Source organism: Babylonia areolata, chromosome 20 (genome assembly GCF_041734735.1).
Source record: "Babylonia areolata isolate BAREFJ2019XMU chromosome 20, ASM4173473v1, whole genome shotgun sequence".
Taxonomy (NCBI): domain Eukaryota; kingdom Metazoa; phylum Mollusca; class Gastropoda; order Neogastropoda; family Buccinidae; genus Babylonia; species Babylonia areolata.
The window spans coordinates 38,268,460-38,283,857 of record NC_134895.1 but is presented as its reverse complement, the minus strand read 5'-3'; the positions used below and the strand labels follow the sequence as shown (position 1 = coordinate 38,283,857).

At 50.1% G+C, this 15,398-nt stretch overlaps 1 protein-coding gene and 1 long non-coding RNA gene across 3 annotated transcripts in view; one reads left to right on the top strand and one right to left on the bottom strand.

Moving 5' to 3' along the window:
- LOC143295486 (uncharacterized) overlaps positions 1 to 15,398 on the bottom strand; it is a 365,664-nt gene that overhangs the window by 332,904 nt on the left and 17,362 nt on the right. The window lies entirely within an intron of this gene.
- LOC143294967 (patched domain-containing protein 3-like) overlaps positions 1 to 15,398 on the top strand; it is a 46,418-nt gene that overhangs the window by 23,780 nt on the left and 7,240 nt on the right. For both annotated transcript variants that reach the window (XM_076606495.1, XM_076606494.1), the window contains exons 11-19: positions 2,448 to 2,699; positions 4,438 to 4,615; positions 7,112 to 7,276; positions 8,608 to 8,726; positions 9,659 to 9,814; positions 10,325 to 10,450; positions 11,252 to 11,396; positions 12,520 to 12,641; positions 14,236 to 14,421. In XM_076606495.1, coding sequence (XP_076462610.1) covers positions 2,448 to 2,699; positions 4,438 to 4,615; positions 7,112 to 7,276; positions 8,608 to 8,726; positions 9,659 to 9,814; positions 10,325 to 10,450; positions 11,252 to 11,396; positions 12,520 to 12,641; positions 14,236 to 14,421 — 1,449 coding nt within the window. The remainder of the gene's footprint in view (positions 1 to 2,447; positions 2,700 to 4,437; positions 4,616 to 7,111; positions 7,277 to 8,607; positions 8,727 to 9,658; positions 9,815 to 10,324; positions 10,451 to 11,251; positions 11,397 to 12,519; positions 12,642 to 14,235; positions 14,422 to 15,398) is intronic.

Genomic DNA, 15,398 nt, shown 5'->3' with positions numbered 1-15,398 from the left:
TACCTTGTAAACTTTGCAAAAATAGTCAACCGAAAATGTTCAAAATCCTTTCGTCGTCAAAACAGCGATTTACACGACGAAATTTTAGCCTTTCGGTGACCTGGAGAAAAAAGGAAATGGAGACGCGCATGCGTACGCGGGTTGTCGCTAAGAATAACCGGGGAGTCCTGACGAAAATCCGACGAAAGTGGGCATGTACACCCTCCCTTATGCTGGATGCCTTGTTGTGAATGAATGATACGGATACTTATCTAGAGGCTGTCACTTAGACCCACCCCTCTCTCACACACAGGTCCTGCCGTCACTACTACTACTACTGCTACTACTACTACCTCAAAATGTCACTCAGACCCACCCACCCCCCCTCTCTCACACACAGGTCCTGCCGTCACTGCTGCTGCTACTACTACTATGACTACTACTACTACTGCTACCTCAAAATGTCACTCAAACCCACCCCCCTCTCTCACACACGGGTCCTGCCGTCGCTGCTGCAGTTTCTGCTACTACTACTACTACTACTACTGCTACCTCAAAATGTCACTCAGACCCACCCCCCTCTCTCTCACACACAGGTCCTGCCGTCACTGCTACTCCTACTACTACTACTACTACTACTACTACTACTACTACTACCTCAAAATGTCACTCAGACCCAACCCCCTCTCTCTCACACACAGGTCCTGCCGTCACTGCTACTACTACTACTACTACTGCCACTACTACTACCTCAAAATGTCACTTACACCCACACCTCTCTCACACACAGGTCCTGCAGTCACTGCTGCTGCTACTACTACTACTACTACTGCCACTACTACTACCTCAAAATGTCACTTACACCCACACCTCTCTCACACACAGGTCCTGCAGTCACTGCTGCTGCTACTACTACTACTACTACCTCAAAATGTCACTTAGACCCACCCCTTCTCTCACACACAGGTCCTGCCGTCACTGCTGCTGCTGCTGCTGCTACTACTACTACTACTACCTCAAAATGTCACTTACACCCACCCCTTCTCTCACACACAGGTCCTGCAGTCACTGCTGCTGCTACTACTACTACTACTACCTCAAAATGTCACTTACACCCACCCCTTCTCTCACACACAGGTCCTGCAGTCACTGCTGCTGCTACTACTACTACTACTACCTCAAAATGTCACTTAGACCCACCCCCTTCTCTCACACACGGGTCCTGCCGTCGCTGCTGCTGCTGATGCTACTACTACTACTACTACTACTACTACTACTATTATATCAAAATGTCACTTAGACCCACCCCTCTCCCTCACACACAGGTCCTGCCGTCACTGCTACTACTACTACTACTACTATTATATCAAAATGTCACTTAGACCCACCCCTCTCTCACACACGGGTCCTGCCGTCGCTGCTGCAGCTACTACTACTACTACTACTACTACTACTATCACTATCTCAAAATGTCACTTAGACCCACCCCTCTCTCAGACACACAGATCCTGCCGTCACTGCTGCAGCTACTACTACTACTACTACGACGACGACTACTACTACCTCAAAATGTCACTCAGACACACCCCTCTCTCTCACACACGGGTCCTGCCATCACTGCTGCAGCTACTACTACTACTACTACTACTACTACTACTACTACTACTACTACTGTCACTATCTCAAAATGTCACTTAGACCCACCCCTCTCTCAGACACACAGATTCTGCCGTCACTGCTGCTGCTGCTACTACTACTACTACTACTACTATTATATCAAAATGTCACTTAGACCCACCCCTCTCTCACACACATGTCCTGCCGTCGCTGCTGCTACTACTACTACTACTACTACTATTACTACCTCAAAATGTCACTCAGACACACCCCCCTCTCTCTCACACAGGTCCTGCCGTCGCTGCTGCTGCTGCTTCTACTACTACTACCACTACTATTATATCAAAATGTCACTTAGACCCACCCCTCTCTCACACACAGGTCCTGCCGTCACTGCTGCAGCTACTACTACTACTACTACTACTACTACTATTACTACCTCAAAATGTCACTCAGACCCACCCCTCTCTCTCACACACAGATCCTGCCGTCACTGCTGCTGCTGCTACTACTACTACTACTACTACTATTATATCAAAATGTCACTTAGACACACCCTTCTCTCACACACATGTCCTGCCGTCGCTGCTGCTACTACTACTACTGCTACTACTACTACTACTACCTCAAAATGTCACTCAGACACACCCCCTCTCTCTCACACAGGTCCTGCCGTCGCTGCTGCAGCTACTACTACTACTACTACTACTATCTCAAAATGTCACTTAGACCCACCCCTCTCTCACACACAGGTCCTGCCGTCACTGCTGCAGCTACTACTACTACTACTACTACTACTGTCACTATCTCAAAATGTCACTCAAACCCACCCCCCTCTCTCTCTCACACAGGTCCTGCCGTCACTGCGCTCCTTCTGTATCTACGCGGCCTTTGGCATCCTGGCGCTCTTCCTCCTGCAGGCCATCTTCTTCACGGCCTGCGTGGCGCTGGACCTGCGGCGACTGGAGGCGCGGCGCGACGCCTGCTGCGGCTGCTACCGCCACAAGGACACCTACAGCCCCAACGCCTGCAGTCAGAAGGAGCTCATCCCCATGTTCTTCCGCAGGGTGGTGGAGCCGGCCCTCGCCATGGTGCCCGTCAAGGTCAGCCCCCCCCGAGCACAGAGAGAAAATGAATGAATGAATGAATGAATCTTTATTCTCCAATGGTGAAGACATTAGCATTTTTGGCCGACTTAAACATCTGTCGTTTGATCTAAGATACACAAACACATAGGCATAAAAATGTTGCTATACTTAATACATGTATAATGTACAAGTATAGCACAGCGTCAAACTGAGAGACACAACATCGCTCACATCTGTACGAAACGGAAGCGAGTAACACACACACACACACACACACACAAGCACACGGGGTTGGTACGTCGCAGAGTCTCTACTTCCCTGATGACGGGGCGGACGGGGCCATCTACTGTGGTAAGGGGACCCTGCTCTGTGTGTGTGTGTGTGTGTTGGGGGTGTGGGGGTATGGATGTGTGATGGTTTTGTGTGTGTGTGTGTGTGAGGGGTGGCTGAGGGGTGGGTGGTGGTGGTGGTGGGTGTATGTGTGTGGGAGAGAGAGAGAGGAGGGAAGGTTGGGGTTTGGAGCCATGGTTTTTGTTGTTTGTGTGTTGTTTTGTTTTGTTTTGTATGTGTAGAGGGTTCAAGCGCTCGGCGAATGAATTATCTAGAGATTGAATATAAGCTTACAACTGTGCCAACGAGGTGGACGTAAGCTTACAGATGACACAACACGATTGATATCAGCTCACAGCCGGGCCTACAAGATTGACATAAGCTTAGAGATGGACCAACAGCAAAGTGAGATGCGGTGTGATCATTGGTTTCTGTGCTGCAGTTGGAAGTCACGAACACCTTAGTCCTTTTGTGAAGGAGTATAAGGCAAAACTGCTGCTCAGGTTCACCAGTGCTGCAGCCTTGGGGGTTTATTGGCTTTTGGGCACCATTCCAGCGCCGACTGTCCTCAACTCTCTCCGTACGAACAGCACACTGGGGCCACAATGACAGCGTTTCACAGCTGCTGGCATCATTGATTAACATATTGCAAGCGTAAGATTCTCACGCTGAAGAACTGGACAGAGGGCAAAGAATACCGCGGTTCTAACGACAAAAGCTTAGCAGACTGGGCTGTTTCCACCCACCCACAGGACAGACGATGTCTCTGAGGAGGTAAAGAAAGGAAGAAAACCCTCTTTGGCCGTGAGAGTGGGGGATGTCACTTGGGCAAGACGCTCTCCAGTATAATCAAATTCTGCCCCATGAGAGGGCGCGATCTCAGAATCACGGTGTGAGTGTGCGTGCTAGCTGTCTGGGTCAATAGTCGAGCCCAGATAGTCAGGGACAGCAGTTTGCCTGCTCTTTTGTTCTGATGGTCACGGTTGGATTTTCCATTATGGCGCCATGTCTCTGTGCTAAACGGAAGGAAATTGCAAGCGAGGGAGAGGCGCAGATACCAACACATACACACACACACACAAATACACGGATGCGCGCACACACACATACGCACATATACATTTACATACCTACACACACGCGCGCGCGCGCGCGCACACACACACACACACACACACAAATACACGGGTGCACGCACACACACATACGGACATATACATTTATACCCACACACACGCACACACACACGCACACACACACACACACACGTTTAGATAGATATATATATATTTCTTTTTAGTGTGTTTGTGTGTGTGTGCAATATGTCGACACACCCACCCTCACACACACACACACACACACACACACACACAGACACGAACACATCATAATTTATTAATTTTTGTTTGCATTTAATTTTTAGATCGTGGTGCTGCTGTCGACCTTGACCCTGTTCGGGGTCAACGTGTGGGGCTTTGTGGAGCTGGAGCAGTACTTTGACCGCAACTGGTTCTTCCCTACCGACAGCTACGCCTTCCAGTTCTCGAAGGCACGGAGTCTCTACTTCCCCGATGACGGGGCGGATGGGGCCATCTACTGTGGTGAGGGGACCCTGCTTTCTGTGTGTGGCCGTGTGTGTGTGTGTGGGGGGGGGGTTGTGAAGTGTGTGTGTGTGTGGGTGGGGTGGGGGGAGGGGGTGGTGGTGGTGGTGGGGGTATGTGTGTGGGGGAGGGTGGGGGAGCATGGGGGGTGGTATGTAACAGAGTCTCTACTTCCCTGATGACGGGGACGGCGGATGGGGCTAAATACTGTGGTGAGGGGACTCTGCTCTGTGTGTGGTCGTGTGTGTGTGTGGTTTTGAGATGTGTGTGTGTGTGTGTGGGAGGGGGATGGCTGAGGGGTGGGTGGTGGTGGTGGGTGTATGTGTGTGGTGGAGGGGGGGGGGGGGCGAGCATGGGGGGGTGGGTATGTCGCAGAGTCTCTACTTCCCTGATGACGGGAACGGCGGACGGGGCCATCTACTGTGGTGATGGGACCCAGCTTGCTCTGTATGTGGCCGTGTGTGTGTGGGGTTGTGAAGTGTGTGTGTGTGTGTGTGTGTGGGAGGGGGATGGCTGAGGGGTGGGTGGTGGTAGTGGTGGGTGTATGTGCGTGGGGGAGGGTGGTATGTCGCAGAGTCTCTACTTCCCTGATGACGGGAACGGCAGACGGGGCCACCTACTGTGGTAAGGGGACCCTGCTCTGTGTGTGGCTGTGTGTGTGTGGGGTTTTGAGATGTGTGTGTGTGTGTGTGTGTGTGTGTGGGAAGGGAGTGGCTGAGGGGTGGGTGGTGGTGGTGGTGGGTGTATGTGTGTGGGGGAGAGCATCGGGGGGGGTGGTATGTCATAGAGTGTCTACTTCCCTGATGACGGGAACGGCGGACGGGGCCATCTACTGTGGTCAGGGGACCCAGCTTGCTCTGTATGTGGCCGTGTGTGTGTGGGGTTGTGAAGTGTGTGTGTGTGTGTGTGTGTGTGGGAGGGGGATGGCTGAGGGGTGGTGGTGGTGGTTGTGGGTGTATGTGTGTGGTGGAGAGGGGGCATGGGGGTGGTGAGTCTCCAGTTCCCCGATGACGGGGCTGACGGGGTCATCTACTGTGGTAAGGGGGTGGTGGTGGTGGGTGTATGTGTGTGGGGGAGGGGGGGAGCATTGGGGGGTGCTGTGTCGCAAAGTGTCTGCTTCCCCGATGACGATGACGGGGATGGCGGATAGGGCCATCTACTGTGGTAAGGGGACCCTGCTTGCTCTGTGTGTGGCCGTGTGTGTTGGGGGGTTGTGAATGTGTGTGTGTGTGTGTGTGTGTGGGAGGGGGATGGCTGAGGGGTGGCTGGTGGTAGTGGTGGTGGGTGTATGAGTGTGGGAGAGGGAAGGGGCATAGGGGTGGTGAGTCTCTAGTTCCCCGATGACGGGGCTGACGGGGCCATCTACTGTGGTAAGGGGACCCTGCTCTCTGTGTGTGTGGCCGTGTGTGTGGGGGGTTGTGATGTGTGTGTGTGTGTGTGTGTGTGGGAAGGGACTGGCTGAGGGGTGGGTGGTGGTGGTGGTGGGTGTATGTGTTTGGTGGAGGGGGGGAGAGCATGGGGGGGTGGTATATCGCAAAGTGTCTACTTTCCCGATGACCGGGCTGACGGGGCCATCTACTGTGATGTGTGTGTGTGTGTGTGTGTGTGTGTGTGTGTGGGAAGGGAGTGGCTGAGGGGTGGGTGGTGGTAGTGGTGGTGGGTGTACGTGTGTGGGGGAGAGGGTTCGGGAGCATGGGGGGGTGGTGTGTCGCAAAGTGTCTGCTTCCCCGATGACGGGGATGGCGGATAGGGCCATCTACTGTGGTAAGGGGACCCTGCTCTGTCTCTGTGTGGCCGTGTGTGTGTGTGTGTGTGTGTGTTGGGGGTGTGGGGGTATGGATGTTTGATGGTTGTGTGTGTGTGTTGGGGAGGTGGGGGTATGGATGTGTGATGGTTCTGTGTGTTTGTGTGTGTGTGTTGGGGTGGGGTGTGGGTATGGATGTGTGATGGTTGTGTGTGTTCGTGTGTGTGTGTGTGTGAGTGTTGGGGTGGGGATGGGGTATGGATGTGTGATGGGTGTGTGTGTGTGTGTGTGTGTGTATGGGGTGGGGGGGGGTATGGTTGTGTGATGGTTGTGTGTTTGTGTGTGTGTGTGTGTTGGGGTGGGGGTATGGTTGTATGTATGTGTGTGTTGTGGGAGGGGTATGAATCTGTGATGGTTGTGTGTGTGCTTGTGTGTGTGTGTGTGTGTGTGTTTGGCGTATGGGGGTGGGGGTGTGCGTGTGTGTGTGTGTGTGGTGGTTTTGTGAATGGGTGTGGTGTGGTGTAGTATATGTGCGCGTCTGTGTGGGGCGGGGTAGTCATGGTTTTTTGTTTGTTTGGTTTGTGTGTGTGTGTGTGTGTGTGTGTGGCGTGGTTTAGTTTGTGTGTGTGTGTGGTGTATGCGTGTGTGCGTTGTAATGTATGTGTGTGTGTGTAGTGTGAAAGTGTTATTGTTTTTCCATTTTTTTGTAATCGTTTCTTTTCTTCTCTTTCTCCTCTTCTCCGCCGGGGCAGGCAACATCGACTACTTCGGCAGCCAGAGCAAGTTCGACAGCGTGTACTCCCAGTTCACCACCAGCCCCTACATCTACAACGGCACCACGGACAGCTGGTTCCAGTCCCTCACCACCTGGCTGGGCTCCACCACCGACACCTCCGTTCTGGCCATGGTGGATGCCAGTAAGATGATAGTGATGATGATGATGATGATGATGATGATGATGATATGTATGTATGAAGTGATTGCCTGGAGTTAACGCGTCCCAAGCTTGGGAAGCGAGAGAATCTGAGCACACTGGTTCGAATCCCGGCACAGTCTCTAGTATTTTCTACCCCTCCGCTAGACCTTGCGTGATGGTCTGGACGCTAGTCATTCGGATGAGATGATAAACCGAGGTCTCGTGTGGAGCTTGTTCTTAGCGCACGTGAAAGAACCCACGGCAACAAAAGGGGTTGTGCCTGGCAAAATTCTGTAGAAAAATCCATTTCGATAGGAAAACAAATAAAAAAAACAACACCCAAAACACTGCAGGTAGGAATAAAAAACACAAAAAATTGGTTGGCGCTCTGTGTAGTGAGGTGCTGCCCTTGGGGAGAGCAGCCCGAATTTCACACAGAGAAATCTGTTATGACAAAAAAAAAAGAGTAATACAATTTAGCGCCTACCCTCGATCGGTGACCAAGCTCTAAATAAGCGCTTTACAAAATCGGGGGGTCGTTTGCCAAACAGGGTGCCTGTGCTTCGTGGGTAGAGCCGCTTGATGGCTGCCATTAGGCGCTCATCATTCGTTTCGTGTGTCTTTCAGGCAGGGACTCATACACGTGAAGACAGACATGTAGCATTTAACGTGTATGACCTTTTTGTTTTATTTATTCACCTCGCCACGTAGGCAGGGTGGGTGGTGTTGGTTGGTGGGTGGGTGGGGGGTGAGGATAGCAGTGATGATGATGATGTTGATGACGATGATGATGTTGATGTTAATGTTGATGTTGTTGATGATGATGATGTTGATGTTGATGATGACAGTGGTATTTGTGGTGGTGGTTATGGATAACGATGACGATGTGAAGGGGTGATGATGACAGTGATGATGATGATAATGATAATGATGATGATGATGAGGTGGAGGATAACGGTAACGTTGGAAAGGGGTGACGATGAGAGTAATGATGGCGGGCGGTGGTGATGGTTAGATTGAGGATAACGATGACTGTTGGATGGAGTGATGATGATGATGATGATGATGCTTTTGCTGCTGCTGCTGCTGAAGCACTGAATGCAAGAAATCAGCTTACAACGTACAGTGTATTCAGTGTTACCGGTTTCGTTGCTGAAAGCATGTGCCGTACATTTGAAGACAGAGCACTCACTGCACAACAACAACATGAATTTTTTTTGTGTGCGCGCGTGTGCGTGTGCCTCTGTGTGTGCACGTGTGTTCTGTGTTTGTCTGTATGTCTGTGTGTGTGTGTGTGTGCGTGTGTGCGTGCGTGCGTATGTGTATCCTCAGACAAGTATCCCAACACGGAGGTGGACTTTGTCAACCTGACAGTGCAGCTGGTCAGACAGGAGCAGACACGTCTGGCCAGAAACCTCCTCTTCTCCCAGTCCTACGGGGAAGATATCACGGTGAATAGTGGTGGTGTGTGGGGTGGTGTGTGGTGGTGTGTGGTGTGGTGTGGTGTGGTGTGGTGTTAAGGTGTGTGGTCACTGGTTTGGTGTGTTGTGTAATGTGGTGTTGTGTATGTGTAATGTGGTGTGGTCTGTGATGTGATGTGGTGTTATATATATATATCTGGCCAGAAACATCCTCTTCTTCTAGCCGTCCTACAGGGAAAATATGGTGAAGAGGGAAAGAGAGAGAGAGACATCATTTTATGGCGAAAATATGATTTTGCTTCAGCGTGCGTGTGTGCAAATGTATGTATGCTCGTTTTTAATCTCTTCATTTTCCTCGGAACGTCTCCCAGGGGATGATTTTAATGAAAAGCTTCAACATGATGATGATGATGTGTGTGTGTGTTGTTTGTGTGTGTGTGTGTGTGTGTGTGTGTGTGTGTGTGTCTCAGAAATCAGGAGGCAAGATAACGCTGGCTGTTAGTGCTGCAGCTTTTGAGGGCTAGTTGGCCTTTGGGGAACCATCCCAATGCCGACAGTCCTAAAACCCTCATGGCTGCATGAGAGAGAGTGGGGGGGTGGGGGGGAGGGGTGTAACTTGGGCAAGACACAGCAGGTGCCAGTTGCATTGCTTAGTTCTAACTTTTTTTGACAGTTACACGTGACCAAATGCCTACAGTGTACGGAACTACGCCACTGGTCAGTTCCATACGACACACAGTCAGTAGCGGGTTACGACCATACTAGGCTCTTCCGTCCGAGCAATGCAACTGGCTCCTAAGACAGCAGATGCCTTCTCTGCTGTTCTGGTGGTCAACTTCGGACACGACTGACTTGTGCATATGATAATAATATATAATATATATGTATGTATGTACGCGTGCGTGCGTGTGTGTGTGTGTGTGTGTGTGTGTGTGTGTGTGCGTGCGCGCGTGCGAGTGCAGGCCTCCAAGATCCCCTACCAGCACACGGTGATGAAGAGCACGTCTGACCAGGTGGAGGCCCTGGACGCTACCCGTGACATGGTGCAGGGCGCAGGCTTCTCCCTGTCCCAGTGCTTCCCCTACTCCAGGGAGTACCTCACCTGGGAGACCAACAAGGTGGGGGTGTGCAGGGGCAGGCCGCCGAGCGGTTTGTGTGTGTGGGGGGGTGTTGTTCGGTGTGGTGTGGGGTTTGGGGGTTTGGGGTGGGGGGGTGTTTCGGGGGGCTTGGGGGAGTGGGGTGTGTGTGGGGGGGGAGTGGGGTGTTGTGCGGTGTGTGTGTGTGGGTGGGTGGGTGGGGTTTGCGGTTGGGGTGAGGGAGTGTTTTGGGGGCTTGGGGAGTGGGTTGTGTGGGGGGATGGGAGTGTGTGGGTGTGGGCGCTTGGGGTATGGAGGTTGAGTGTGCATGTGTGTGTGTGTGTGTGTGTGTGTATGTGTGTGTGTGTGTGAGGGTGGACGTGGGTGAGTGGGTCGGTGGGGGTACGGAAGTTGAGTGTGCACGTGTGTGTGTGTGTGTGTGTGTGTGTGTGTGTGTGTTTGTGTGTGTTTGCAGAGGTTGGGTTGCGCACACTTATATATATATATATATATATGTGTGTGTGTGTGTGTGTGTGTGTGTGTGTTACACAGGTGATCCAAACGGAGCTGTACCGTAACCTGGGCCTGGCGTGCCTGTGTGTGTTCATCGTCACCCTCATCCTCATCGCCCACCTGGGGACCAGCCTCATGGTCTTCAGCTGTGTGCTTCTCACCTTGGTCAGTTTACCCTGTGTGTGGGGGTGGGGGTCGGTGGGTGTGTGGGTTTGGGTGTGTGTGGTGTTTGGGGGTGTGTGTGTGTGTGTGTGTGTGTGTGTGTGCTTTTTCAGTTCAGTACTTTTCATTGCATCATAAGAAATCAACCCATCAGCCTTTCTACCCCAGTCATATAATACATATTCAGATAGAAGTAATGTACAAAGAGATACTTTTCTCTACATATTATTTTAGGTGTGTGTGTGTGTGTGTGTGTGTGTGGAGGGGCGAGGGGCGTGTGGGGGACTCGGAATGAGCAGCGTTGGAATAATACAATGCCAATGAAACGTTCTAGATGATTGGGCAGTACAAAAAAAATGAAGTCTGTCATAGTGACCATCGTCATGACCATCATACCTATACAAACCATAATTATAGATATATGTACTTTGATGTCAGCCTAGGGCGAACCATCCATACAATCCATAATCACAGTAGACAACAACAACAACAGCAACAGAAACCCTCAAGAGGTAACTTTGTGTAAATCATCCATACACTCATCGCAGCCATACACATGCAGTGATAATCACAGCTGAAGGACAGGCATAATAGTACACTCACAGTTGTATACATCGTCATGGCCATCATAAAAGTCTGTCACTGTGGTCATCGTCATGTTCATGGCCATCGTGAATTCTGTCATTGTGGCCGTGGCCATGGCCATGACCACCATTAAGTCTTTATCATTGTTCTCATCCGACGTCGTCATGACCCATCACCGGCCTTGACCTATTGCTCGCGCGCGCGTGGCTGCCTGCACAGGTGGACGTGGCGGGGTCCATGCACTTCTGGGGGCTGACCATCGACACGGTGACCACCATCATCCTCATCCTGGCCATTGGCCTGGCCGTGGACTACTCGGCGCACATCGGCCACATGTTCATGACCGTCACCGGCACGCGCTCTGGTCAGTCAGTCACTCAATCAGTCAGTCAGTCAGTCACTCACTCACTCACGCGCACGCGCACGCGCACGAGCGCCGCGCATGCCACGCATACTTGACAGGTATAGGCATACAGGCATGCATGTCATGGATACAGGCAGGCGTGCATACAGGCGTGCATGCAGTGGATAACAGGCAGGCAGGCTGGGCTGGGAAAAGTGCATGAATTTCTCTTCTTGTGATAATAAAGTATTCTGTATCTGTATATAGTAACAGTTTTTGGTGCTCGCACGTGCGTCTAAAGGCACCGACAGACAGACGGACAGACTGATAGACAGACACACACGCATGCACGCACGCACGCACGCATGCACACACGCACACACACACACACACACACACACACACACACACACACACACACACAGACAGACACACACACACACACAGTTATCATTTTTGTGCTGGCACGTGCACGCTAAGACACCGACAGGCAGAGACACACACATACAAATCATTTTCAGAAATAATCTTTAATCTGTTTGTTTTTTTAATCGGGTACAGGGCTGAATGTTCAGATGTACGAGAAATGTTTTCTGTTGATATACGACATTCCATACGTAAAATACATTCCTTGTGAATATGTTGGCCTGTACAATGTATGTCTAATGTGTATTGTGACTGCTTGTAAAATGCGAGTAGGTATATTTCTTGTCTGGTTACATACAGTTTTACTTAGTCTCAGGAGAGCTGTGGAAATAGTTATGTGAATGCATGTTTGTCGTTGTTGTTGTGTGTGTGTAAGAACAGGGAAACAAAAACTGAAGAAAATTAATACATTTTGTGGCCTCAGTGTGTGTGTGTGTGTGTGTGTGTGTGTGTGTGTGTGTGCGCGTGGGACTGTGATTGTGTATGTGACTGTGTGTGTGTGTGTGTGTGTGTGTGTGTGTGTGTGTGTGTGTGACTATCTGTGTATGTGTGTGTGTAACTCTTTGTGTGTATATGTGTGTGTGTGTGTGACTACCTGTGTATGTGTGTGTATAACTGTGTAACTGTGTGTTTGTGTGACTGTGTGTGTATGTGTGTGTGTGTGTGACTCGATGTTTGTGTGTGTGTGTGTGTGTGTGTGTGTGTGTGTGTTGAACAGAACGAGTGAAGGAAACGCTGGGAGAGATGGGCCCCCCAGTGTTCTACGGTGGGTTCTCCACCTTCCTGGCCTTCGTGCTTCTGGCCGGCAGCAACAGCTACGTCTTCACCACCTTCTTCAAGGTAACCACCATGTCGTCGTCTTCTTCTTCTTCTTCTGCCTTCCGCAGGTCATGCTGTCAGATGGTCCATCCGGTCTGCAGCGCGAATCTGCTGTCCTCCGTAGTCAGTGGACCCCAGAGCTTCTCGTGGAGTTCCACCGCACAGGGCCAGGTTTTTCCATCCTCAGTTGAGCAGAACGTGTAGCAAGTGCTCTGATGTCTGTGAACCCGTGCCACATCGGCGGGCATTCATCAGTAGGGGGGGGACAGTCTCAGTCTGCAGAGGCATGTCGATGATCACCTTGATAATGATAAAAATGATGTTTATATCATGTGATCAGTGTCTGGGCGGTGATGACGCTTTCCAGGAGCTAAGAGTGATGAGTATCTTGTCGGTTGATGATCGTTTTTGCAGGTGTTAGCGTGATGAGTACCTTGTCGGTTAATGATCGTTTTTGCAGGTGTTAGAGTGATGAATACCTTGTCGGTTAATGATCGTTTTTGCAGGTGTTAAGAGTGATGAATACCTTGTCGGTTAATGATCGTTTTTGCAGGTGTTAAGAGTGATGAGTACCTTGTCGGTTAATGATCGTTTTTGCAGGTGTTAGAGTGATGAATACCTTGTCGGTTAATGATCGTTTTTGCAGGTGTTAAGAGTGATGAATACCTTGTCGGTTAATGATCGTTTTTGCAGGTGTTAAGAGTGATGAGTACCTTGTCGGTTAATGATCGTTTTTGCAGGTGTTAGAGTGGCGAGTACCTTGTTGGTTGATGATCGTTTTTCAGGTGTTAGAGTGACGAGTACCTTGTTGGTTGATGATCGTTTTTCAGGTGTTAGAGTGACGAGTACGTTGTTGGTTGATGATCGTTTTTCGTTTTTCAGGTGTTAGAGTAACGAGTACGTTGTTGGTTGATGATCGTTTTTGAAGGTGTTAGAGTGACGAGTATCTGGTTATATGCTCGTTTTTGTAGGTGTTGAGTGACGAGTACCTTGTTGGTTATGATCGTTTTTGCAGGTGTTATAGTGATGAATACCTTGTCGGCTGATGATCGTTTTTGCAGGTGTTACAGTGATGAATACCTTATCGGGCGATTATTGTTTTTGCAGGTGTTCGGTGATCGGTGTTTGGGCGGTAAAGACGTTTTCCACGTGCAGAGTGACTTACATCACAGATTAACGTAAGCTTACAGCTGGACCCAACTGCAGAGTGAGAGCTGTATGATCGTTGGTCTCTCCACTGCAAAGGAAAGTTATTTACAGCTCCGTCATTTTTGTGAAGGACTCTGACTCTCAGACTTGGAGGCAAGATTGCACTGGCATCTTAGTGTTGCAGCCTTCGGGGGGCTAGTTGGCCTTTTGAGGAACCATCCCCAACGCCGACTGTCCTAAGAACTCTCTTGGCCGAGAGAGTGGGGATGTAACTTGGGGACAAGACACTCTCTAACACTATAACGAAATTCTAGCCCAGATTAGTCCGGGGGGGGGCGGGGGGGGGGCTGATGGGGGGACAGCAGTTGCCGCCTCCTCTCTGCTGTTCTGATGGTCATTATAGTCGGGACACGGCTGTTACTGTCACACACGTACACCTTGTCGGGCGGTGATCCGTGTCTTGCAGGTGTTCCTGCTGGTGGTGATCTACGGGCTGTTCCACGGGCTGCTCTTCCTGCCCGTGCTGCTGTCGTGGCTTGGGCCCCAGCCCTACGCCACCGCGGACCGCCACTACCACCCCAACAGCGAGACCCGGCCCAGCACGGCGGCCGAGGAGGGCAGGGGTGGCGCCCAGTCCCAGAGCCCGTCCATGGTGAGTGGCTGGTGGTGGTGGTGGAGTGGCTGGTGGTGTTAGTATCGCCATTATTGCTATTATATCTCATCATTGTATTTCATTATTGTGGTCAACATTATTATTATTGTCATTTATTGCCGCTGTTATTATTATTATTAACACTGTTATCGTGATGATGATAATGATGTTGATGATTATTGTTTATGATTATTCTTCATCCTTGCAGTAGTAGTATATGATGGTAATGATGATGATGATTGTTAATGATTATTCTTCATCCTAGTAGTAGTAGTATATGATGGTAATGATGATGATGATTATCATCACCATCATTAACATTATTATTATTGTTAGTAGTAGTAGTAGTAGTAGTAGTAGTAGTAGTAGAAGCACTACTACTACTTCTTAGAAGTAATGTATTATTTTAGTGGTGATATTTTTACTTGCTGGATCTTGTTGTTCGAGGTTTTAAAAAAAAATTTTTTCATTCGTTTAAGAGTCAGAACTGAAGTGAACATTTTTTTTCTCTCTCTCTCTACCAATTCCCTCTTTTTGTGGAAGAAGGTGGTGGAATGGTTAAGACGCTCGAATCTACCAGTTCAGAGTCCGTGAGGGTCTGGGTTCGAATCCTGCTCTCGCCCTTTCTCCCAAGTTTGACAGGGAAAACCGAACTGAGCGTCTAGTCGCTCAGATGTCCTGTAAACCAATAAACCGAGGTCCAGTGTGTAGCACGCACTTGGCGCACTGAAAAAAGAACCCATGGCAACGAGAGTGTTGTCCTCTGGCAGAGTAGGTAAACACACCCACACACACACACACACATATATATATATATATATATATATAGATAGATAGATAGATAGATAGATAGATAGATAGATGCGTGCTGCTCAAGGCCTGACTGAAACACATTGGGTTAGGCTGCTGGTCAGGCATATCTGCTTAGCAGACGTGATGTAGCGTACACACACACACACACACACACACACACACAC